This window comes from Rissa tridactyla, chromosome Z, assembly GCF_028500815.1.
Source record: "Rissa tridactyla isolate bRisTri1 chromosome Z, bRisTri1.patW.cur.20221130, whole genome shotgun sequence".
NCBI lineage: Eukaryota > Metazoa > Chordata > Aves > Charadriiformes > Laridae > Rissa > Rissa tridactyla.
In genome coordinates, this window is record NC_071497.1 from 78,587,587 (window position 1) to 78,614,950 (window position 27,364).

The window sequence follows — 27,364 nt, forward strand, 5'->3', positions numbered from 1 at the left end:
TGGACATTATCCTTGCAGCATATCAAAGAACAAGACAAGTAATATTACTGTTTTAACATCAGCTGAGTGCAAAGGTGGTTTTTCCCCTGTGTGGTCTGTGCTGCTAGATGGCAAAGGCTATAATCCAATCCTGCTTGGCTGGGATATTGCTCTGAGGTTGTTCTTCCGCCAGTGAGGTTAAGCCAAAAAGGGATAGCCATAAGATTTAGGTAACTAGAAGTAACTCTGCAAACTTCTGTCCTCCTCCTGAGTAGTTTCTTCACACAGTCTGGAAGAACTAGAGATACTTGAGACAGACATTCCTCACCTAATTCCTAGCTTGATGTTTTGAGTGAAGAAATGAGATTACCTGGACCAAATAATCTAATTGCAAGTGCATGTGTGAGTGATGGTCACAGAAAGTGGCCTACCTTCAGCAAATAAACCTCATCTTCTGCAAAAGACAACGCTGGCAACACCTCCAGCTGTCAAGCTGCCTGCTCTTGTCTGGTTCATCACCTTGCACACATCCAGCTATAAAGAGGGTGGTCCATGGCGTGCAAGAGCACTGTGCAGAATCCTTCCCACCGGAAATGCCCTCCTTACCACCTGGCGGAATTACCTCCCTTACCCTCCCCCTGTCCCCTCTCTTCTCATTTTCTGTTCCCATTAATTAGAAGTGATAGAAACCAGCTCTTTTTGCAGTTTCATCCTGTTGGTCTTCCATACATATAAACAACTTCTCTGGCAGGATAATGTGTACCAAAGCCTGCTCTAATGTACCCCATAGTAAATCAAACTGACTTTTAAGAACTTTTGTGGAGTTACTGCTTAGTCACCGCCATTTGAAAAGAAGAAAACCTGGTCCTATTCTTTCACCTGTTTGTTATAGCTTCTAGAAATTATGGTGATATTACCTAAGGCAGGCAGGCAGTTGAAGACAGAAAGAAAAAAATAAAAAGAAAGAAAGAAAGAAATAAAGAAGGCAAGAACAAAAGAAAATAAGACATTCCTACTTCCAGTAAAAAGAATATAGGAATGAATCCTAAAAAAGAAAATACTTTGACAAATTGAAAATCAAACCCGATAATTTTTCTGCAAAATTGCCACTGACTTTTAAAAACTCTAAAAAGACATAGGACCTGAACAATGCATGTGCACACAGCCCACATAGTTATGTGCAAATCCACATATTCAAATCAGTGTGATTTTCTTTGAAAGAAGGCATTAAATTGACTTTTCTTTTACTGAGAATGCTACAATGAGGACAAATAAGTATACACTTAAAAAATCTTGATCTAAAGAAATAAAGGGAGGGAGCATTTTCTGATGCTCATGAAAAGCAGTAACTCTGACATGATGTTGATTTCAACTGGCGTCTCTCTGAAATACAGGTTGCCATATGATTGGTACCAGCTGGGGGTGTATTCCAGTTGTTGTTTGATACTGTCCTTGCAATAAAAGTTATATATATATATACACACACACACACGTATGTTTTTCAACTGCACTGATAACTTGGACTTTGTAGACAAGGTATATCAACTCTACACCAAAAATCTTTGCTAGAGAACTTCACCTATAGGTTGCCTGTAGTACGTTACACCGTATACTGTAAACACCTGTGTCCAGAGGTATGCTTGGGTAATGCCCAGAGATTTGACTTCCATCCTGGGAAACACAGGGATTTCAGAAGGTAAGCTGAAGCACCGTTTATCTTGTGGCTAGATACACTGACACACATCTGGGGCTTTGGAGGTCTGCTTCAGAGTGTGCTTTCCTGCACTTTATGATGAACAGAGATGCTTTGAGTTACAACTCAGATTTGTCTATTCCATATGACAAACATTCTAATGCAAAAGAGTTTGGAAGAAGAACTGATACAGGCTGGACCATGTCAAAAGAAAATAAGATTTGTTCACACACCTTTCTTAACCCTGAAGTCCATCTAGACAACTTGAAGATATGATTGAATAACAGAGAGAAGCTTATGTTTGAACAGTACTTTTTATGTTACAAATATGCTATAAATATGCTATAATATATGCTATGATATACCAGAACCATTTCATAAGCCCGTGCTCTTTTACTGTTACCTTCAAGTACTCCTCACTGAAAAACAGCCACTTCTGATGTTGTGCTAGTTGCTAAACAGTGCACAGGAACTCTCCCTGGTGGGTCTGGCTGGGGAGGGAAGGGAAATGCAACAAGCACGCTGACTTTTCTGCTGTGTGAAACACTGTTGAAATCAGCAGAAAGGAGCTAAGAAATCTGTCTGACATCCTGTTAAAACCAAGAAGCTGTTACTACAGAAGGCCTCTTGACAGGGTATCAGAGTGCACAAACTGAAACAAGTTGCTTCATGGGCAGCCGAATGTGTAAACCCTCTTCCAATGTCCCTAGTCCCATGAGTTCATTGATGTCTAATAAAAGATGGGCTTATGAGCGTTAATGAGAACTCTCTGCTCTGCCTGGCTGCCTATTTTCATGAAATTTATAGGAACACAATAGCTTTGGGAACTCTTCCACCCCATCAACGATAGGTTAAATTACCCAGTGGGTTCAAAGCTCACAGGAGGAGCCCTTGACGGATTGGCTGATAGATGGGCCCAGGCACACACTTACAAACAGCTTGATTGTACAAGTCTGATTTCCTTTGGAAAGAGGGAGCAGGGGTTTTATTGGTCCTAGCCAATAGATGGGAAAACTTACAGCAAATAGCCTCCTTTTGCCTTCTTGAGGCATTGCTTTAATGACAACTCAATGGCAAAGCACCTTCTGGCTTTTGAAGACATCACTTTAATGCCTCCCTGGGCCAAGTGTCCTTGCTGAGCTGAGAAGCTATGATACCATCACCGATGAAGGCAGTAGAGCTGCAAGTGTGCTGAAAGCAAAGTTCTGGAAGGGAAGGAGAGCTTTTCAGAAGCATGCCCTTCATTTTAAAGGGCAAGGCCACGGCTTTGAGAAGCTAAACAATTTCTCTGAAGCACGATTTTGTTTGTGCTGCAGGGGTATTTACTGTTCTAAGATTTTCTGCCATTTGGGTGGTATAGGTGGAACAGATTTAAATAAAAAGGCAGGGGAAAAAAATCAAACCTACAAAGGAGCTTTAAAAGGACAATATCCCAACCCACTGTCTGTCTGGGGGATTTTATTTGGACAGAGCTGTTGCTGAGCCTTTTGTGACCAGACATTTGTATGTGTTTTACTGCATGTTTGCACGGCTGCATGCAGGAGATAATATAAGTGACAGGCTAGTGATGATGGATTCCTACAGCACAGAGGATGCAAAGAGGTCAGGAATGGGACTACATCCTCTCCAGTATGATAGGACCACCTTTTTTTTTTTTATTTTTTTCCTGCAATGCCAGCAGCGAGATGTTCCGCATCCACAGGGGAGATGCACGTGGGTGGATGCTAAGGTTCTGACAGGCTGGCCTCAGAGGCAACTCCCCTCCAAGCTCCCCACAGATGCACCCCTATGCCCTCTGATTCACTTCCCAGCACATTTAAAAAAGTCAGAAGACTCATGCAAAGCTGTGGTGGGGAAAGAGGGCAAAATTAATAAAGAGGAAGGCCAAATTTAAGTAAGGCCCTGAATAGGATATAGAAGATATGACTTCTGCTCCACGGTGTGTAATGAAGTGCCGCTCCCAAACCACAGTGTTCCTCAGTTTCCTGGTACATGCACTGAGCAAGGCAAAGAGGCTGATATAATCCGAAAGAGGCTTTGAGAGCCACTGACAGAGCTGCAGAAGGACTAAGTACTATCTACATCACCCAGCAGGGCAGCATCCATTTCAAAGCCATCTTTCTGCCCTTCTTCACTTTGTGGGTAAAGGCGAGGAGCTTTACGTTGCTGGTCCAGCAATGGGAACAGGAAGGAACTGCAGTTTCACTTTGCATCCCACTCTGTTCTTTTCTGTGGTCAGGAAGATGTGTTCACCACTGGCTTAGAGTTTGAAGCATGTCTGTAGGAAGCAATGTTTAACTGTGGAAAGCTACAAGAACTGGAGGACAGAAAAAGGAAAAGAAGGAAAAAAACAGTCTGAAGCATACACACACGGGGGAAAAACTTCTGCACAATTTCTATGCCAATTTCTGCAATGCTCAACCTATTCTTTTTAACACCAGCTTGCCAAAATAAATTATAGTTTGCATTTTCAGTGGTTGCTTTTTTGGCTGTAGTTTTTCCTATGCTCACATCTCAGCTCAAAGTATATTTGCAGGAGGGGAAACCAATGTGTGCCCTTCCTGGTAGCAAATCCACTAAGTGTCTTTGCACTTCATCAGGCTGTGAAAGGCAGACTTCACACCGTGAGAAACAGTCCAGGATAAATCAGCCCATTCACTCTCCTCATTCATCTTTTGAATGTCTTTTGCACTTGTTCAGATTGTATCATGGTGTAGATAATGCTGAAAGACTCTTCAATATTCTCCTTTAATTGTTGGCTGTTACAATGTTCAGCTTTCAAAGAGGGAACGTGATTGCTGAAGAAAATCCAAATAAACAAACATCAAATTGATAGTAAGAGGATGCTTGAGGCTCAGGTACTTGGACTGTTCTCAAGGAAAGCTTCCATGGAGACATTGGTCTAAAGGCCTCTGGAGTCTGAGTAGGTTTTGGACCAAATCCTAAATAGTTTCCTGAGTACACACTGGTTTCGGACCTCACGCCCTTATCTCTGGAGGTTGAATTTTCAGAAAGCAGAGAGAAAACCTCCCCCCCAGTTAGGAGCAGACCGTCTGCCCTTGCTGTAGAAAGTCCTGCTGGCAGTCAAAGCAGCTGCTTACGTGGAGAAGATGCCATTAAAAGACTAAGTCATGAATTTCACCTGTCCTTTGAAACATGCAAAAAGAGCCAGACGCAACCAGAGAAGAGAGCGCACATTACACCCTGTCAAGAAACCCTACAAAATCTAAGCATTTATGACATGCTTCTGCAGGGGTAATTGAGCATTTGGATTGTGGATACCTGAACTGTAATTTTTCAAAGACGTCAACTGATGAATGTGAGGATTTCCCTGGATTTCCATCTTTACTCCGAAGGCAAAACATATGTGGTCTATGAGCTCTGCCAGCTCATGTGATCACAGTGGGTTCAACAAAGGGCCATATATTTGTTTACAATCTGTTTGGAGCTGGTACAGGACTATTTCCTGCTATAAAACCAGCAAAACTCTGACCAACATGTCTTTCTCTTTTTCAAGGGTGCAGGAGAGGACAGTCTTATAGCAATCTGCTTGTCCTAAGCTTCATGTCTGGTAGAGCAGCCCATGGGTTTCCCTGAGCCACTATGAGGTGGGATCAGAGTCCTGCAGCCTATTTGCTGGTTTTGCTGTGTTCAGTGTCAGGACCTTGAAAACAGCAGCTAGGAATAATGGGAACCTCAGGGTCAGATTGGCTTCAGGACTTTCCTTTGAACATTTTGCCCGCAGGAGGGCCAGCATATCAAAACAAGAGTCACATGAAGTATAATATTCTACCCTGGCACTGCTAAATGATAACATTCATGATAGTTCTTTCCCATTCTGCTAATTGAAATAGAAGCAGCAGGTACATGAACACTCACTAATGTCATCCTTTTTCTTATAACCAATGGAAAACTTCTCACACGGCGTTCTGCCTTGCACACTTAATCTTTACTGTACCCTGAGCGGTAGGGAAGCACAGAACTCCCTTTCTCCAAAGCAAGCGTCCCAAAGAAGCCAAGAGATACGTCCAAGGTAACCCAGGCTGTCAGTGACAGGGCAGACACATGAACAAAAAGTTCAGGTTGGCTCTTTAACTTCCAGGCTGTCCTTTTCTGCTCATAACAGAAACAAGTGACAGAAGGAGCCCAGCAACATCCACCGGCTTAATAACAATCATTACTATGCTAGGAGACCGGATGGATAATGCAGTCCCAAAGCATGGACATGAACTAATGTCATCAGCATTGGTATAAATAGGGTGTCTGCATTTAATTAATAAATAATAGGCTGCAATGCTAATCTCCTTCTGCTAACTCTTTTCTAAAGGTGCAATCTATTAATCACATGTCACTGCCAGCCTGGTCACTTCTTTTTTTAGATTCAAGACAGAAAAAAAATAGCTAGAAATAAATGGATCCTAAATACAGCAGGGCAATTGAATAGCACAGCCAGCATTATGATCCACTGCTGATTTCAATCCTTAGCTACAAGTTTTTCCCCCTAAGGACGGATATAATACTTTAAAGAGAGAGTGAAGGCTTGCGATGTTGTTAAAGGTCAGCATGTTACTAATGCCTGCAAAATGGAGGATTTTTTCCCTGATTATTTGCCCACGGAAATTCTGTCACTCTACAATGTCTGTCGACGTGTAATAAGACCCATTTCTGTGGGCACCGGCTCAGGCTGGTGAGATATTCTCTTTGAGATGGGGACAGCATAACTTTCTGAAAAGCACTGGAAATACCTCCCCTGTTTGGCATATGGTGAGACTAGGAAGCTAGAAACTCAAGGAGAAGAAACATTTGTGTTGGTATGGAAATGCGGTAAGAGGGAAATGACAGCACTGCTCATCTGGGACCATATAGAAGGAGCCATGCAAATTGCTTCCTTTGCATGTGAATATCCACTTTCCAGGAAGCTTCCCTCTCAGTGCTATGAATGAACTCCTTTGTGTCCTTAGACACAATGAAGATTTTCACCTGTTCAGTTTCAGGATTATCACCCTGCTGTGCCTTTTCTAGGGTCTCTTTAGAAAAACCTGGAAAACTTTGCCCCAGGAAAACATTGCCCCTCGTGGTTTTGTGTGTGTGTGGGGGGTAGGCATGTGCATTTAGGTCAAAAAGAAAGTTTCCATCCAAATTATTTTGATTGGAAGATACATCCTACTACTTTTAGTTGTTACACATAATTGATCTCAAAAATATATCCTTACTAATAGAACTGTATTTTCAAAATGATTAAAAGCTTTTCAGAAAGTTCATCTCCGCAATTCCAACCTGTTTGATATCAAAGAAGTTGTGCATAAGCCTCAAAAGTGTCATTCTCTGGCTAAATTTCTTTATTCTTCAGTCAAATGTAAGTCAGAAGTCTCAGCACAGAATGTCTGGGTGAAATTTTACAGTCAGTTTATGCAAGAGGTTAAATGAGATCTAACGATTCCTTCTAGATCTAAAACCTATTCATTTCCTTTTAATCTAGCCAGAAACACCAGGAGAATGGCTAGTGCTCCAGTGTTTTGGCCTTTTCCTCTCAAAGTCCAAACTTCAATAAGGGAACATTACAGGCTCTAATAAAAACCACATTGCCTGTAATACCAGGGAAGAGCGCTGGATCACACACTGAGATCAAGGACAGGCAGGGATAAATTCAGCTCATTGCAAACACTGGAGAATATACTTGCATCAGGATTTGAATTTCTGTTGTGAGACATTATGTTTGACTCCTGTTTTGTTCTAGGTGACTCTGGTCCCTTTGAAGAGTTCCCTGTAAAGAGGCAGCTGGCATTCAGGGACCGCTAAATGCCAGTTTCCTCCTGCACCCTTGTTTCTTCCACAGGACCCATGGACCTGCCGCCCCTATAGCGAGTGGCATGGTGTCACAACAGGCTCCCTGTCAGTGCATTGTGTCCCCCAGGCATCTGCTGAACCTCAGTTTCTTTTCCACTAGCAAACCTGTACACCAAAGACAGCTGCTTGGCTCTAGCTGTGACGAACTACACCAAAGAGGACCACATGGTATGAGTGTGCGGGAGGAGGGTCCCTGTCGAGAAAGAGGCCGTCCTATTAGCTTAAGGTCTTGCGTATGTTATTCAGAATGTCACTTGCTTTGACTCACAGAATGTGTCCCCAAAAGGAGCTTTGCTTTAAGGCCATCCTTAATGTCTCCTTTCCCTAGGTAGACCCTAACTCCACTGCCCCTGTCCGGATGTATTAGTTTCACTCCCAGTCGTGCAACCCAGCACAACACTTTTCTCACACCTGGAAGACACTGTATGACAGGTCTGCATCCAGACACTGTATCTGGTCTTATCTTTAGAGAGTAAGCTCTTAAGGAAAAGAGGGCCTCCATCTGTTTTGTATTGTACGATGAACCTGGTGTCATGGTTCATAACTGGTCTCCCAGGCGCTGCCGCAAGATAGATAGTAAATAATTAGATTTCTGATCTAGGGATTGGAGAGACTGCTTTGGTTCAGTCCAATCTCTAAAGTCATTAAACTCATACTATCTTCATCCCCCCTTGCCTGAGGTTCTGGCCCATTCTCCCACATCTCTTCTTCATTAGCTAGTCATAATACTAATAGTCATACTCATTTTGGAAAAAGAAATAATCCAAGAAAGCAACTTATCCAATGTAACTTACATTGTGGCAACATAATTTCATGTTAATTGGATGGCTGCTTGGAAGCATCGGTATTTTGTGGTTTACAATCAATGCATCTGGTCATTCATCAGTGACTCAGGAGATAGATAAAACAAATATTTGGGGGAATTAATTACGATTCATATGGCAGTTCATGGGCAGGAAGTATTTTACTAGCTATGAATTCCTGCATATTATGTTTGATGCTACAAGAAAGGCCAGTCCTGATGCATTTGAGTTACTTAGCCCGTATTTTTAACACTCTTCTAGTCCCGTTCATTGGGCAATATCAACATGTGTTATGAAAAATCCCTGCTCTGGCATGGGACATGTCCTGCTGCAGTTCCCACAAGCATGAGCAGGCAACGTCTCTTACAGGAACAAGTCTGACTTGACTCCACTGTAAAAGTGAGAGGAATGAGCCCCACAAAGCTGGCTCCGACTATATGGAAGAACATCATTATTTGGGGAGATTTTCAAAGGGAGTATTTAGACACCCAAGGCCCATTGGCTTTGTGTGATGTTTGAGTAGTGAAACACAGTTGACACTTTTGATCTTCTCTATTTATTTAACCAAGTTACTACTTTGGAACTAATGATCAGAGAACCTAAACACCTAATAATCTCTAATGTACGTAGCCTTGTAGCACCAATGCTATTTTATAGAAGGAAACTGGAATTAGAGCAATATGTTGGGCGAATTTTATGTATATGTTCAGACAATCAAAGATAATACTAGTTACCAGATAGAAATGGAGTGAGAATAATACCCTGACCCTAAGTAACTTCTTCAAGGTCAAGGAGAAACTCTGTGGCAAGGCAAGAAGGTAAGCCTCAGTCTTCCAAGCTGCATTCTATTGCCCTGTGTAGAGCTTTCTTTTCCTCTGTGCAGGATCAGGCTGCAAGACTGCCCTTAAAATTGAAAAGAAAGGAAACAGTGCCTCACTAATTGAAGCCAACTGTTTATCCTCCCTGGGGGAAAATGTTTCAGTGCAGTGCTGCCTTGAAAATTACCTCTCTACAAATGATATTACAAGGGGCCATATTCATTTTCCATCACAGATTCCAAAACAGGCTGGTCTTAAAGATAAAAATATTTCTCTTAATTATGAAAACACAATTTAAAGACACTGATGTTGCGCACTGCTTTTAATTTGAAGTTTGTTTTTTTGTTTTGTTTTGTTTTGTTTTTTTGTTTCAGTCCACATTCTGCCATGTGAATGGGAGTGGTTGCAAACACAAATACAAAAATAAAAACGGAAATTGACTTTAAAGAGGAATTAAAATTGATCAGATTATCTCTATTGCTCAGGCTGATTGGGATGCAGCCCTTCCTATTCGTCCTATTCTTCCCCCCCTATTCTTCCCACATTATAAAGTAAACACATTAATAGAGAAAGATGCCTTCCCTTTTTAGGATAAACCCCCAGCATCCCCTACAATCCATAGGTTTTATATAGCAATTTTTATTCATAGATCTTAACTGGGGTTTCAGAGAAGCCATGTATCATCATTCATACAATCCAGATGGAAAACTGTGACACGTAAAGGTGAAAGTTGCAATTCATCTTACCTCTCTTCAGGTGTTTAAAAGTGAGATATCTAAATCTGAGTTAATTGCCATAGGTTCATTCCAGATTCAGTGGAGAGAGAGAGAAGGAAAAATTCCAAGCACCATTTATCCCATCTGTTTTAGTACGGGGTGAATCACAGTTTAGAAGTGCCTCTCTGCCTCCACTGTCCATAGGAGGAGTCTAGGTGACTAACTCAGACTATATGCCTAATACTTAGGCACTAAAGCTAGGCAAAGCGAATGCTGCTTGAAATAACATTTTAAGGACAGTGGCACAGAAGCCCTATTTAAAATTTCTTCTGTCCTTAAGTCCAAGGCTCCTAAGAGGGCCAATTTCTGCGTAAAAGTACTAGATACAGTTTACTCAGAGAGCTAAATTATTTACATAGGGATTTTCTGCCTCCCAAACTGAGTTCACGTACGTACTGCAAACTATATATAGCAATTGGAAAACACTTTGTATGCCATGGAGAAAAGTTTTCTCAACCTCCAGAATCTCCTGAGCCCCAAAACTTCTTGCAAGCTGTGATACTATAATCTGGGATCTCGGCAGGCAAGGGCCAAAACCCTTCTCACTGAAATTCCCACTCAGAGAAGAGAGAGTTCTGTCTGCCTTGAAACTGCAGGGTTGAGCCGTTCTTATTTTCAACTGCTCAACTGTAACCTCTGTGTGCCAACAGTTGAGGGTAACTGACTATAGCCCAGACATTTCCTAATTCCTGCATCCCACTAAAACTCACTGTCCAGAAAGACTCTGTATTACTCCAGAGTGAAAGGTCTTTGCAAGCATGCAACAAACAAGTGACAGTCGTGAGGAAAGGAAACAGGCACACAGCATTACGTGCTGAACACTGGACTTAGTTTATACCCTGGCAATACTTTAGGCAGCAGTATAACTCTATGAACTGTACCAGATCTGGAAACAACAACTTTTAAAAGTGTTTAGGTGCTTTATTACACTTGGGGTTAGATGAATAAATGGATACGCATTAATTACACGTGTATGTCAGATGCACGAGACTGTAAGTTGACAGAAAGAACTGAAATTCAGACCTAGATTAATGACAGCAGGCAGGGGGAGAACCTTCAATAGCTTATAATATTTTTTTGTTGCTAACTATAAAACATGCCTCCTTTTACCCCAATTCTAAGTGACCTGCAACCAGTGAGATTTCTGCCCGCTGCCTCGGTTTCCTTTGCACTAATTCTTCTCTTTGTCATTCCTCCAAACATCCCATTTTGCACCAGACCTCTTCTAAGACCTCTGCCTTCTGCTGCAATCAGCAACAGCGGCGTTTTGACCTGAGGACAGAGACTGGATGTTATGTACTACAGGCCTCGCCCAGGGATCGCTTGTGCATTTTCATTACGGTATCACTTGGTAAAATACAGAAAAGGAACCCACACAACAGGAGTAAGGACAACACTAAGCCCCTCACACCTGGAGAGGGGCTGACTGTGTAGGGGATGTTGGTGCAACACTCCAGGAGCTGGGATTGGACTCAGTGTGAGAACATTTCGATCCTTTGTGAATGTCAGACCAAACGCACACGGAAGGAGCTTGGAAAATCTCAACAAGCAAATGAAATCTGTAAGGTGTGAGCATCAGTCACCCTTACTTTATTCAGCATCAGGCAGAAAAATGACCTGTACATTCCCTTTCCCCTAAATGCTTCTCCAAAAGAACAGCAAAACATGCCTTCCATTTTTTAAAGAAATGCCCATGTAACCATAACTACAAGTTCGTCAATAGAAAAATACATAATAAATGGCTTGTTATTTCGACTCTTTTGTGAGGCAGTTCATTAGAAACTTCATTTGTCTACATGGATTGCACTTATTCAGCTATATTCTAATAAAATGCACATTGCTTCCAATAAAGGGAATGCATTTGCTATTGATGTGCTATAAACTACTATACAGAGAGGTGTTATTATATCCCTGTGTAATAACAAGCCAATTATAATGATCAGCAAAACCTTTAGAATAAAGTCAATGCACGAGGAGTGATTATCATAATGCATTCCAACTGTTCAGTGCCATAAATGCTTTGCAATTAATTGTGGAGCGTATCTATAAATGTATTATTAATGCTGTATAAAAACCCATTGACAAGCAACCTTTGCATTAAAAAAAGATACTAGGATTGTAATGTGTCCCTGAGTTCACCTAGGAGGTTGAGTTGTATTTACAAAGGTGGAATTTTTTATAGGATTATATTTTTTATTTCCGGCACTCTGCTCCTCCCATCACTTCTTCCATTTTTGCTTTGCTGTTTAAAAAACTCCAGATACCACTCTGCAGTGTGAGGGCCCTCGATCATACACCATACTTGATTCTTGGTCCTGTACATATCAGTTTGGGCACAGGTACAGGCTTTCACTGGTGTCTTAACCCTATGACACTGTCGGCCTGACATGCATGAATGCCAAAGGCACTAGATGCAAGAAATGAGTGAATAAAAGAATATCACAACCTTAGCAGGCAACACAGGAAGGGTGAGAAGGAGAGAAGAATCGAAGTTACATGAATAACCAAAAGTTGTGTGGTAGCAGAGAACAGAACTGATATCAAAACCTCAACATGATGAGTTCCCCAGCCTCTGCCCAGGCTCTGCTCTAGACTCTCCTCCTTTTCTTGTCAGTAAACTGTTAGGTTACAGATGCTTCACAAAAAATCTGCAATATTGGTTTTGGGGGTTTTTGGTTTTTTGTTTGTTTGTTTGTTTTTTACCTTTTATTGCCTTAATACTTGATTTTAAAAGGTTGTCCTTAGGACATGTGCCAGAACAAAATGTCCTGTGGATCTTTTCCAGTTCCTATTGATGGGCACACTCCCATCGATTTCAATCAGAAGGGAAAGGGCAGACATGAACAAAAGTTTGATGTCCCTTATATGCTTTCAGCAGGTGAGTGTGGAATGGAGCGCATCAGCCTTCAGCAGAGTCATCAAATATAAAAAACTATGCACGAGGATCCGCCGGAGCCTTTTTTCTCCCCCAGAATTAAGTTTTACCAGACAGTGGAGTGCATAAATGGTGTCATCCTGGGCCACTTTGAATTAACTGATCCATTTGCATGCTGGTACATTCTTCCTGCTTTAAAAATACAGCCCTGTGAGGACACCAGTGTGTCAGCTGTCAGTAGGGTCATGCAATTCTAAATTTCCGCAATAAACCAGGATATTTTCGTTTCCCATTGACTGTCATCAGTCCCACAACAAGCCATGGATAGAAAGTGAAGATTTCCATGAGCACTAAAATGCTCTTTCTAGATCAGGTTTATCTTAGGGCTAAAGGAAAAACACTACAGATTTTTAGAAACATTCAGACCTGGAATAAAATCCAATGGGCAGGTTCCCTTTGATCCCAGTGGTTTTGAGCATTGCTGTAGAAGGATCCATTACACGCAATGATGTCTAAACCTTGGTTCTGCCTTACAAAGACTGTGGATTCACCTGAACTGAGAGAAAGGAGGAATGTCCAAATCTGGGTGAGTTTCTTGATTCTGCCCTGGCCTTGATGCATCCTTTTTCACATGAGGAGAAAACCAGGACATACAGGCCAGAAGGGGCCAGAGTGATGCTCAAGACTGTGGGATATCTAAGGTGACCTGAGTGGTTCAAGGCCAAGCTCCTTCCTCAGCCCTTGACTACATAGAGAGAGAGGTGAACACACTTCAATGTATTGATAACTCTCGCTCCCAATACTACAGAATGTCTGATAGCCATTCCTCAGGAGCCTGCCCTGTCAATGACACCAAGGTTTTCCGTTGGTCCTGATGCTTCCCCAGCCTCTGAGGAATGAAAGCTGCCTCTCAGTTTAATATCAAGATCTTTTGGTTAGGTCCTTGCTTTTTCTTTCTTCCTTTGACTCATGAGCTCATCTCAGAGGATTTTTTGGCAGAATATTGGATCATTTTTAAACAGTCATTCCTTCTCTTTACCCTTCACACAAAGATACTGCAACTCAGGACGAGTATGCTGTTTAATATTGGATATGTAATAAATAGAGAAAAGGTCTTTAGATTCAGGTGTGAGAGCATTTTTTGGTTTATTTTGGATTTTTTTTTTATTATTTTTTTTAAATCTCTCCTGCAAGAAAAGTCAAAAACAGATGATTAATCATGTTTGGGGCAAATGTCAGGAAGAGATCTATGAGACTTAGGAGAAGGATTTGGCATGGAGTTGGAAATCTCCTTTTAAACTGTAAGGGAAGATAAAGAGGAAAAGAGATGCTGTTTAAACTGTTGTGGGCCCCAAGGGAAAGAAAGGTGAATATGAGGCCCTGGGTGGACAAATGATTTGTCCACAGTTCTTGAGTCCAGACCTCATAAAAGGTGAAGACAGGAGCTGTTACTGTCCAACTAGTAGTCTTAGCCTTTCAAGTGCAATGATCGCAGCAAAGGCTGGCGCTTTGCAAGTCCCTGTTTGTGCCTTGCTCTACGCAGGCTATAAAAGGGTGAGTCATACTGGGCTCATGGCGATGTTGAAAGAGTTAATGGGGATGAGTTCATGTACAAGTAAGCTTGTATTTTTTCCCCCAGCTGTGAGAAGGAGGAACATTATCTGTCTCCCTGGAGTGTTTGCCAGTGCTATCTCCCTGCTCCTGTGAATGTGTATGGGGACCATAAAAGAAATAAAGATGAGCAGGTGAAGAAAAAGCTGGTCACATAAAGGTAGGTTGTATGGACTGCCACTTGGAAACAAGACATTCCCTCAGCCTGCTCTCCACCTTCTGGGGTGGTAAGGCTTTTAAAGAAGCTCATCAAAGGTACAAGATAGGGAACTGCTGGTAAAGTGGGTTCCACGGAGCTTGATGTGCCAGGCAACACATGTGGCTCAGTAATATGGAAGAGATGAGAATTATGAAGCTACAACTCTGATGTGTCCCAGACTTCAGGACTTGCATGCATGCCTGCATAGCCTAACCTCCAGCAGTGCAGGAGAGGATATGCTGAGCTCTGCCAAGATTGCTGTCTCCCTGTTTACCCTTAACTCTTTCCTCAGACCTTTCTGGTAGGCAACCAAACCTTCTCTTCTCAAAGCACTTCCAAGAAAGAAGGAAATAATTCTCTATAGCATTGTTATATCAGCATGAAGCCAAATTGAGCTCGAGGCAAACAAATTTTGCTTGACTTCGGCACCTAAAGGCCAGGATCTGGCTAGTACCTGGATGGGAAGCTTCCTGAGAGGTTTTGTCCACCAGCAGAAACCACAGAATTCTGATCAGTTAAAGTGAAAACAGCTAAATGCCAAATAGTTTGTGGGACCTGGGGCTGTGCTTGTCACAGATAAACCCTGCCAGCTGCATCAGAGAGCTAGTGAGAAATGGCCTGGATGAAACAAGAAATAGATCCAGACTTTTGTCCCAAAGGAAAATAGGGCTTAGAAGCTGTGGAGAGGCCGTTCTGCCCCCATCATCATTGCTGAGCTGATGGAAGGGAAAAAAATGGAACAGATCACAGTGTACGAGCAAGGCACCACTGTTTTGCTATTTACTGTAAATGAGCGCTTGGACATTTTGCTCTGAAGCTGGAATAAGCCATAACCAAGCAGATAATTTCAGAGCCTGCACATTGAGTAATGGGTAGAGGAACAATGCAAGTCAGTTGAAATATTAAGTCCAAACCTTCCAGCTGCTGCTGTCACGTCCCCTAAACCACGAACAAAAAAGGACACACTGCACATGCCTTCCCCAAACATGCACAAACAAATTTGCTTGAAAGCACAAACACAGAGAGAAGCTTTAGTAGATTTGTGAAGTCTTGCATGCACAAAACACTGCAATGTGATAAACTGCAGACTCTCCTGTAAATCTCTCAACACCTTCTCTGCAGGACATTGCACCCTCTCAACCCTAAACCACTTTGGACTTCGCCTTTTTATTTGCTTTAGTACAGGAACATTCTGTATCCCTTCCATAAAATGCAGGAGGACCCCAAAATCACCATGAACTGTTTCTTGGTAGAGGCAACACCGGGCATGGGTAGCACACTTTGTACATCTTTTCATGCCTTCCTTTACGGACCTTCCTCTGTCCTTTGAGAGGAATGTGGGAGCAATGGAGCATCTAAGCATCACTAACGGAGTGCAACTGGAGTAGCAGAAGAGTAATTTCCTTTTAAAAAATGTTACTCCCTGTACAATCTAGTGGGACCTCGGGGCTGTGTTTATCATAGGTTAACCCTGCCAGCTGCAGTGAGAGTTGCCTAGTGAGAGCTAGAGATATTGTGGATAAAATAAGAAATGTCTCCAAACTTTTGCCCCAAACCACAAAATAGACTTGAAATCTTTCCCTAAGTTTGCAAAACTTCAAGTCACTGATATCTACAGACTATTTTTTGATGTGAATATGAGACAAGGAACCAAGAAAAATCATCAGCTACAAGATGAAAATAATAGAAAATTCTATGAGTTTAATTAGGATTTGTCATGTTCAGAATTTAATATGGAGTTATAGCTGCATCCCTGAAATCATATCGGACTACCTAATCTATGGTGAAGTAGTTTCTGTGTAGTCAAGCTAAATTTGGACAACACAAAGGTCAATGAGCGTTTTTAAGATACCCTTAATAGAGCTAGAGTTGCACTGTGATTTTTCAGAAGGAAATACAGAATTGTTGCCTTTTTATCACATTCTATCAATTCCATCACTGCTAAAGTCTCTATAAAATGTCAAAGGACTCTGACCTTACTATCAAGTATTTGAAGCTTCATGAAGCATTTTGTAGAAGGAATACCCCTATATAATGTTTTGTAGCTTGACTATACACACATGAACAAACAGGCAGAAACACAAAATGCAAAATTTTCCCATTAATTTAGACTGTTTCCCTAGAGAAATGTGCTGAGAATACATTCATTTCTAGTTCCTGTGAGATTAGGCAAATGTAAATAATGCCAGTTTTTATTGAAAAGGATTGCACTCTTTGTCTTGCTCCTAGTCCAATATGGGGATTAACAAACAAAATAATAAAACCAGCCAAACTAATAAGGGGCACTCAGCATTTCCATTTTGTTGGGTTAAGCGTAATTTCTACTAAGCAATATTTTGGACTCTTCCCGAAACCTAGATGGTCTCATAGTCTAAATTCTTGCTCACGCACACTAAATGCTAACACACCCACTTTCAGTTCAACTGAGAATCAAGACCCAGGAAGCGTTAAAGACCAACAAAATCCTGACTCGAAAACAACAGGAAAAAATGCTGAGCAGAATCTGTTTGGGGGTTAGAGTAAATTTTAGGCTCCCATCAGCTTTGGGTTGTGGGATAACTTACGGGAAAAGTCAAAGATTCCTGTTTTAGCAAAATGCGGGTATTTGTCCCTAAATAAAACACAATCTCACTTCCTCAAGAATACTGCTCACCTTTCCCAGTAAAAGCCTCCTTGCAAGCTACAGTTTCAAACAGCACTGCATTCTTTCCTTTATACCTTGTCCTGGCATCAGAACTACCCATAAGCCAGAAGATAGAGGTGTACTCAGAGCATGGGCTTTGGGCAGACCTAAGACTTGTGCTGTGCAGAATTGCTGCTTCATCTTCCAAGCCCTCATCTTCCCTCACGTCCCATCCAAGTACACGGATGGGGTATAATAAGCTACAACTTAAGTTCCTTTGTTGTTGAAGTTGACCTTTATCTTGCAGCCCTAATGAAGTCTTTTGATGTGCTCCTAAGACACACGGCCTCCTTTTTAGCATTCTGTTTGCCATGCCTGCTTTAACCGGTGGGCTCACGAAGAACGTAAGTTTTCATACAATGCCTCCCTTGGGTGCCAATTGTTCTTTTCTCCCATAGTTGCCCTTGAGTCATGCCGTCCTGAAACATCACCAGCCCAGAAGCAGCCTGTCAGTGGGGAATTAGGACAACGTGTCTTTCACTCCAATGATGAGTGCACCCGCTTGGCCCCTGCATTATGATCACCGCCGATAGGAGTGATATGGAAGCGGAGAGGGTGAGAAAAATGAGGTTTGTGTGTGTTGGGGAGATAATTAGCTAAAATACAATGGGGAGGGAACCACTAGTGTGACGAATAATGTGGAATCAAACCGCCACCAGAGCCCTTTGCAGTTCAAACCACCCCTCCTGAAAGCAGCTGCTCTTAGCAAGAGTTTGAAAACCCTTCCCAGAAAGCCAGACATGTGTTCTCTATTAGTGATTTGCATTAAAAAAAAGAAAAAAAAAAAAGATTGGGAGCTACATACCCTGTAGGCGCACTAAGCAAATTGGCCAGCCTAATTATTATTTTTTGCTATGTCTAATTAAATAGACAAAAGGCCCTCCCTTCACTCTCGCTGTCGGCACGAGCTCCACTGGAATGTGCATAATGTCCCCTCATTTGCCCAGGCAGCTGAGCCTTTCCCTTTTCCCCTAGGAGATCGGCATTGACAACTGCCCATGGCTTACCCAATCCTACTCAGACACAGAGCCAGATCGTCAGACAGGATGGGAAAGGGGGTAAATTGACCTGCTTCTGTTAAAAAACACCGGACGATACCGTATGATGTGACATGCCTTTGTTGCAGGTTAGAAACATGCCGTGGCTCTGGATAGCAGAACGTGGCATTGCAGAGCCCATCAAATACTTTCTGCCCAGTGTTGGCCAAATTCCCCTGAATTTACTTTACAGGGACTCTGAAAGTGCAATATTTATCCCTGAGCTTTCTGGCGCTTTTCCAGCATTCAGCTCTTCTCCTGCTCTGCAATTACACCGCACCGCAGCCCTTCCTTAACAGAGCCTCCGTCAACCTGCCGGTTTCACCACTCCGTAACACCAGCCCTTTAACTACAAGCTACGTACAAAGTCTTCCAATGACTTGGGTCACTGGAGAGTTTCAGCCTCACACTGATGCAGTCAAAGCCTCTGGAATCCAAAGCTTTCAACTGAAAAAAGAACACAATTCCAGTGCCTTTCATCTGCAAGGCATTTTATTCCTTTCAAGTAGTTGTTGGTGGGGATTTCCACTAATGCCAGCACAAAGATAGTCGTCCCATAAATGAGGAAGCGTTTACATCTGTGGTGGAAATTAAAGAGTTTGCACACATCTAAGAGTCACATCATTACTAAAGGACAAAATTTACTCCCACGTATATATGATACATAACCACTAGTGTTTTTAATGCATATATGGGCAAAAGCCTCTCCTTTTTTTCCACAAGGAGATAGAGAGGAAGGAAGCACCATGTCATTCTATATGTGCGAGTATATACATATATATATATATAAAAATGTACAGATACACGACAAAAAAAAGCAAAATGGTAATTTATCCAGCATAATGGACCATCTCACACTTTCTCAGTGAGCTCTGTGTTTGATCTGACAAACAGGCCCCTATTAGAAGAGTAGGGTGAAGTATCACCACATCAGTTCTGGTAGAAAACCTTTTAAAGGAAACATCTTATCACTGGTGATCTATTGAACGGTCACTTAGCCGAGCCTTCCAAATCCACTGTGCAGGATGGAAAAGCAAAAGACCAGCTTCTCATTTCAGCTACACCTGTGCAAATCCCGAATAACTCCCTGAGACTGAGAGGAGTCTTCAGCTTCCACAACAGGTTTATCCAGATAAGCTGATAAAGGTGCAGAAAACTCTGCCACCTCAGAATTTTCTTTTTCCAAAAGCAGTGTTGCTTCAGTCCAAGCAGAAACAACATAGTCAGAGAAATCATAAAATATCTGCTTTATCCTAACCAAATTAAACACCTCTGCAGCTCAGCCCAACATAGGTCTGAAAAACCTACATTGCCATCACCGCTGTTAAACTTTGTTAAGTCAGCGCCTGATGCTTCACTTCTTAACGAGGCAGTTATTTGTTTCCCAGGCAATCGCTGGCACCTGCCTGCCTTTTAAAATCAAATAATAATTGAATATGAGGAAAGCGAGACGAAGTAAAGGAGATTTAATAAAGAGAATCTTTGCTGCAGAGGGAATTTCTTTGGCAGTGATTACGTTACTAATTGATCAGCACATTGCCTGAGAGAAGCCAGAGACAACAATTATACTTAGCACTGTGGCTGAAAGCAATGCAGTCAACTACCTCCTCGGCTTTCGCTGTCCGCTGGTTTCACCTGGATTGGTCTGTTCATCTGTAAGAAAGAGCAAAGAGAGAACACAATTAATGGTGGAATCAAACATTCATAGACAGAGGCTTGCTTTGTTTGGTTTTTTTTACCATGCATCATAGTTAAGACCAGAATTTACTCCATGAGAGGGGAAAAAGCACTTAGTAGGCAAATAAGTAACAAGAGAGTACGGGCTGTTTCTTGGTCCACGATAAATCAGTGTCACCCCATTTACCTGACAGAGGCTTTGTTGAATCACGCTGGGAGAGGGATCTGACTCATTTCACACAGGTCATGAAATATTAAACATAACTTTTTAAATTTCTAATAGTTTCCTCTGGAAACACTACCATGTCAGAGCAGAAATGCTTTGTCAGAACATCAGGATCAGTGAAACTTTAATTGCAAAAATTTCTTGAAATTGGCATGATGAAAAGAAATTGGAAAAGTGAATTCCACCTCCACTGCTAGCTCAGTAGAATAGGCACCTGTAACACTGCAGACTCCATTTCATACTTGGGGAATGGGATTTGGATCTGTTTTGTCCACATGTTAGAGGAGCGTTGGCTATTGAGATATGTTTTTTATGGGTGGGAGAGGGTAGAATACGAATCAAACCATCTCACTCTGTTGCTTTTTCAGGCACCTTTTTCCTTTCTCACATCAGAACATAAGCAAGTATAAAACCCTTGCCATCATGCTGCAAATAGGATTTCTGTTCTACAATTTGTCTCCCTCCCTCTCAACAAAAGCATTGGGGACCATCATGATTCCCAGAGCTGTTAAATCCCAGGATAGAGGGCAACAGATGTCCGCAATCATCTTCACTGGTAGTGCCTAACATGATGTGGGGGTCTGATGAACAGGGGTGAGGATATACCCCTCCTGCTAATAGCCGGAGATGCAGATTAGATCAAAACCACCTGAGATCTTAATCTGAAAGTCCTTCCTTGCCTCTTTTTACATGTTATTTAAAGCAATCCGTACACTATACAGATGGACGATTCAAAATATTTTTCTCTGTGTGACCACCCCCGAGTGGAATGAAATTATCCTTTAGATTTGGCAACCAAAGAAAGTGCAAGTTCAAACAGGCATCACAAGGAGCAGGAAGTCAGAAGGCAAAGGGAATCTTGCAACATATTTCTTCCCAGTAAAGTCAGACGACAAATTGGCTGATGAGTGTCACAGGGTGCCTCATGTGATACAGCCCCTCCCTTATTTGTGACTATTCACAGTTGGGCAGCAAGGCTATTAGTTTTCTTTTTTTCCTAATTTCCCTTTTTTTTTTTTTTTGAAAAGTAGTTCATAATCATTTAGATTTATTCTAATTGCTCTGCACACATATTTAGTAATAAAAAGTTATCAAGCTGGCTGACAAGTAGGTTAAGATGATGGAGAGCCTAGCGGATCCTGCTGCATTGTTGTCTCAAGAGGAAAATGTACTTAGTCATAAACTGACTGCAGTTAGACTCGCACTCAGGAAGAGAAGGATCTATGGCTCCAGACGCTACTGAGCAATTTCTGCTCTCCAGTATGCCTGTATCATCCAACATACTCCAGACAGGTGAAGTGCTAAAACCAACAAAGAACCTGGTACTGGATAAACTTCGTATCAGACCCTGCTTCTGCAACTGTAAAGACCTGTCACTCACACAGGTGTCACAAGATACTAGCAAATGTTTAAAAAGTGTAATTTTAAGATTGGTGTCTGAGAGGAAAGGATGAATGGTCTTCTGCGCTGCTTGTTCGTCTGCACTGATCATAAAGGCGGTCCATGCAGTTAGAGCTAGGTGAGATGAACCCCATCTTGGTTCTCATGCACAGGATAATGAAGACAAACTTCTCAGTTACTGTGCTTTAACTTCCCCCAGCTGCTCGACCACTGCGATTGGTTTGTGTTTATAGCAGATTGGTGTTGACACCATCTCTGCACCAAAGCCTGACTTGAGAGCTGTTAACTTTGGACAGTTGCACTCATGCTGTATATTATCAGTTCCTAATGTGGACACAATGGCTAATCTAAATCCAATGGTCAGAGGTCCCTGCTGCTCACTTCAAGACAGCCAGAACCTGCATCCCAAGCAGTCAGTAAGAGAAATAGTCACAGTAGCCAGGAATTTGCAGGAAGCGTGCCCCAAGAGGCAATGCCTGCAGTCCAAAATGGACACAGCCTTGCAATGCAGAACGCCAGCCAGCATAGGTGCTCATCTGAAGCCTGCTATGGGCCATGATAATCCCACTGAACTCAAGTAAGCTTTGGATGTAGCTGTTAGAAAAAACTAGACAAAACTCTTCCTACTTGTCTTTGAGTAGGACGTGGTCAGTTTGCAAAAGGCAGAGGAGATCATTAGACCTCTTAACAAAAAATGAGAGGAGACTAATAATTGTTTGTTTTCTGTTCGTTTCTTTTTTTTTTTTAATATGTATATATTGAGGCATGAGAAAAAGACAACAATCCTCAAGAAGAAAAAAATAGTGAGGGAAGGAGCATACAACAGAGGGAGGAAAAACTGAGGAAATTAATAAGTAAAAAGCTAGTGTAATTTAATGTACACTATGATTTATACACTTGACAATTTCTTTATAGACCAAAGAGAAAGTGCTGCCTGCATGAAGCCCATAATACAAATTGAGATCATCTTGACATGAAAGACACCAATTATAGGGAGAAACACTGAGAGGAAAATAATTAAGTTTCCTCTCTCCTTCTATGGAACTCTTTTTTTTTCCTTCATACAGACACTCTGGGAGCAAGGAGCTAGCATGGGGAGCAGAAAAGGGCTAAGTGGGGAAATAAAATGGCAGAAAAACGTACCTTCCCCAGTCTGGGAAAATGCTTTCTTAAGGACAAGGCAATTCAGGGATTCCAGCTCTTCGCTTACTCTTCAGCTGGGAATTGCCATGGGTTTATTGCTAAGAAACCAAAGTTGGTTCTTCTTCACTGCAGTGAAGACACTGCAGACTTCTGAATAGTGGCTAGGGGAATATTGGTATGGACATCTTTAATATCTGTCCTGTCTTGCTGGACCCTTAGAGTCTGATAAGAGAAAGAAGATTTTGCCAGTCAGCAAATCTCATTAATACCAAGGGTATCCACTGGGGATCATAGGAACTACAGATGTGGCTGTGAGGTTTTATTGATCCCTATGACTAGAGGTCTTCAAAAGAGATTTTGCAACACAAGAAAAGACCTAGGTAGGCTGATCCAGCATTTGAATTGACAGAGGGACTGGATGAACTCTGTTAGGCTCTCCTCTAGGATGTGTTACGCTTCGTCCATTGCAATGGTCCTTCTTTCCTCCGCTCATGGATGTTCTTTGTGCTCTCCTTTGAAATAAGATCATGATTCCTCATTCTAATTTATCCCTTTTGGGCTGCCAAAGTGAAAAAGTATACTGTTTTACCATTAATTAAGCCAGGAAGATTTTATCTCCTCTTTAGCCTCTGTCCTATCCTGTAGGACCTTACTGAAAATTTTTATTCTCTATATAAACTGTGAAGATTCCTGACATTATGGAACCAGAATGCCTAATAGTCATAAAACCATTATAAAACAGGACAATATGTTTATTATCATTCATGGTTTGGTTTCCTATTTGGACACAAATTTACTTTGAAGTGCCTCACTCAACAGCAATGCCATAACAGAGGTGTGCTGGGTGCCATTGAGACCCAAAGGGATTTATGTGACAGTCAAAAAATTTAATTTGGGTTTCTGGTTACATATGACAGACCCATTTTCAAGGGGGTGGCAAACAGATGGCAAACCAGAGTTTTATTCACAACTGTGTTCCCAGTGTGGCCTCGGGCAAAGCCTGTCTCTGATTCCCCATCTATTTTGGGAACTACGGGCACTGGGTGCCCCTACAGCTGTGAATCGGCCCCTTTTCAGGAAGAGAGGTTGCACATCCTTCTTCCACAAATGACATAAACGCTTGGGTTGATGCAGGAGCTAGATCTTCTGTTGCATCACACTTCTCATTTTACTTTGATCCTTTGCACATTCATCTCTGCTGAAAACCACCTTTACTATCACCTTTGCACACCTTGGACAAGATGATCGTACTTGTTACACTTCATACCCTTCATTTTGGCTTTTCCTTCTCTTTGCCTGAAACCAACCTATTCAAATAATGCCAGATGTCATCCCTTCATGCCAACTTGCCACTTGGCCCACCTACCCCCAACCCAATCCTCCCTGCAAGTAGAAACGCAACATCATTTTTCATGTCCAATTACAGCCACCGTGGTGCCACTGTTAAAAGACAGCGCAGGTACTCCTGTCAAAAAGGGTTTGAGTTACAAGAAGCGATGAATTACAGCAAGCCCTTTTTCAATTCTCTGCAGAAATGAAATGTCAGAGCTTGCTGCTGTATTTTTCTCGGCACCATCAGCTACAGGCCACTGCAGGAATTAGACAGGGGACAGACGCTTTTCTGCATCATGATTTTTTTTTTCCTAAGGTTGTCGTGTTCTCCCCCACCAACCTTTTACTGCTCCCTCTGGCTTTGATATTAATTTAGAGTAGGGAGAAGGATAACCTGGGAAAGAAGAGTAGGAAGAAGAGACAGCTGATTTCTCACTGTCTCAATCTTTCTTCCTCTCACTGTTCCTACTATCCTTTCCTTTTCTGTCTCACTCACTTTTTCATTAGTCATTAATATACCCGGTGTTTCTAGCCAGGACTAAGGCTTTACCAGGCTTAAGAATGGACAATGCAGAGACGAAAAGAAGAAGAAAGGGGAAAAAATAAAAAAGGATGAAGACACCTGAATCGCTTCAAAAGTGATCTGAAACAGGAAGGAAAAGTGAGAAGTGGACGAGACTACCTACAATCACTGAAATGACATATGGTTAGGAAGATTGTGTTCAAGGCAGAAGACAGCTGCATTGGAGATAATCTGCCAACTGTGTTTAAGGAAGAATGCACATCAGGAGATAAAAAGTGATTCTAGATTTTGCATGCTCTATAAGACCAAGGAAGATGACCACAGTGATCACCTGTAATAATAGTCCTTCCACCCCTCCTTAGAGGGCTTAAGAAACTTGAGTACTCCCTGAGAAAAGATTGGAGGCGTTGATTAAGACTCTGTATCAAAAACTGTGAGAAGAAGTATTCTATTGTCCATGTTTCCTGAAGTTCCCAAAGAGCCAGTCTGGTACAGTGTAGAAGATAGAGGTGTTAAACTCTGACAAGGTCTGTTTCCAGTTCTACACTGGCCTTCTGCATCAACTTGGACATACCATTACATTTGTCTCTTTCTCATTTTTTCTTCCCGTACAATGAAGATAAAAATACTCTAATGTACCATGAAGATGGTTGATGAAAAAAAATGTATCTAAGTGCTGTGTTAAACAAATAAACAGATAAATGTCCAGTCATTTCTATGCCTGAATTATGTGGACAGATATAATGGCAAATAACAAACTCTTCTTGCTCAGTCATGTTCTGTTGTGTTTGGTATTGTTCAGGCATCAGCCCTTTAAATCAATGATGAAACACTGCTGTGACCTAATCACAAAGGATAGGATGCTGATGTGAGCTAGCAGCTCTTAGCAAATGCTTATTGGGCACTACTGCATCTCTGTAGATGCTGGCTAGCCTCATGGAAAAACATCCCGTCCCAGAGCAGCTTCCTTCCTAAAGATACCATGTAGTTCTTGGTGATCTCATGACATAGCTCAGATGTTAATTAGAGGTATGAATAGTTTGATAACCGCTCTGAAATTTCCAGAAAATATGGTTACTCCTTATTTCTTCAGTGGGAATGCTTTTTCTGTTCAAAATCTCCCCCCAAAACACAACGAGGAATTTCATTTTACCACTCCTTCCAACTTTTTGGGGGTCTGCCATGTACGCAACAGTAATTCCTCTGAAGTCAACACAGCTATTTATGTGAGTAAAAGTACTGGCAGGAATGTGTTTGTAGGAGTGGGGCATTGAGCAAAACCTGCCGTGATTGAAGGCCCTAAGGAAATGTAAAGTATATTAGTGTCAAAGTTGGAAAGGCCAAGAAAATCACCTACAATTGAATTGTGAGTGTAATTGCAAAGTTCAAGTAAATCACTCTGTACCTGATTTTGAGTGACATAATTGAATTATAGTGTTCTAAACTAGATAGCCATAAGAGTGAATCCAAAGCAATCCCTCTCTGAAGAGAAAAAACAAAGTTAGGACCGAGGCCCTCAGCTCAGGGAAATTTCTGTGAATGTTGAAAAACCAGGATAGCTGCTTCAACGTAGGTTAGCTACACAAGCAGCCTTCTGGTTTTGCATATTGCAGCTGTAAGGCATGGAGCAAAACCTGCCACCATGGGAATAAAGGTCAATGCTGTGGTTACATGAGTTGCCATGTGAATACACATTACGTTTGTGTGGGCAGTGCGAATTGATGCAATGTGGGATTAATGGAAGAGTAGGGAGAGGAAATGTTTTAGAAAGTTTGGTGAAAAAAATCACATTGGCTTGCCTTGTGGCAAGCACTCACTAGTAATGTATTGCATCTGAAATTACTCTATCCCAAACCTTATCTGGGTAGTGGACTCTTAATTCCTCCCTACCACCTTCTTCCCTGCCTGACAAGATGTGTGTCATAGACATGTACACAAATAGATGAGAAGACCTGAAATGGGAATGTATGAGATATGAAAAAAAAATCTTGAAGGGTCTGACCTTTACAAATCAGTCAGTGCTCTGGTGCCTACCCCTGAGAATGATTGCTACTGGCCATCCCTGCAGTCTGAGAGTATTTTCTATATATCATATAAAACACATTATAATCCATCCGTCTAACTATCGATTCGTCTTTCCACTTGTCTTGTGTATATAGATGAACCTAGAGGGGGCTTAAGTTCAGTTCAGGTTCATGTGCAGAAGCCTGTGGTTTGAATTGAAAACTTTCTTACTACTAAACAGTTTGGGCTTGAGTTGAAGAAACTGCTGATCTTGTTAAGCAAAATAAAACCTTTCCAAACCAACAAAATCTTTTGTTTGTACTGGGGGAACTAAGCATATAGTGCTCAACCTCTTGGTGCCTCTGCTTTTAAATGAAGTGGGGAGGGGTAAAAGGGAAACCCAGACCTAGGCAAGTTTGAGGACAGTAAAAGGAACAAAACACGGGAGCTTGGAACCAGAAAGTCTTATTTTCCAAAACAAGAGAGACAGCACTTCTTTTTTATTTATTTATTTATTTTTATCAAGTACTGTTTCATATGCAAATGTGCATGTGAAGGAGACAGCAGACAATCCCCTTAAATCTTTTGGCAGTCACACAGTGAAAATGGTGTTCGATAGTCTACTTTCACCTTCTAGACTGTGCCACCACACACACAATATGCCCTAAGGTACTGGTGCCCTCTTCATCCAGATGGGTATTTATTTGCATGCATGGATCTTGCCTGGCTTGTGTGCT

At 41.8% G+C, this 27,364-nt stretch overlaps 1 protein-coding gene across 38 annotated transcripts in view; it reads right to left on the reverse strand.

The window, feature by feature from the left end:
- Window positions 1-27,364, reverse strand: part of CELF4 (CUGBP Elav-like family member 4) — a 687,335-nt gene that overhangs the window by 265,066 nt on the left and 394,905 nt on the right. For 36 of the 38 annotated variants that reach the window (XM_054185286.1, XM_054185283.1, XM_054185265.1 and 33 more), the window contains exon 3: window positions 19,926-19,974. In XM_054185286.1, coding sequence (XP_054041261.1) covers window positions 19,926-19,974 — 49 coding nt within the window. Of the gene's footprint in view, window positions 1-19,922; window positions 19,975-27,364 lie in introns of all 38 variants that reach the window. The other 2 variants (XM_054185269.1, XM_054185268.1) reach the window with 1 other exon arrangement.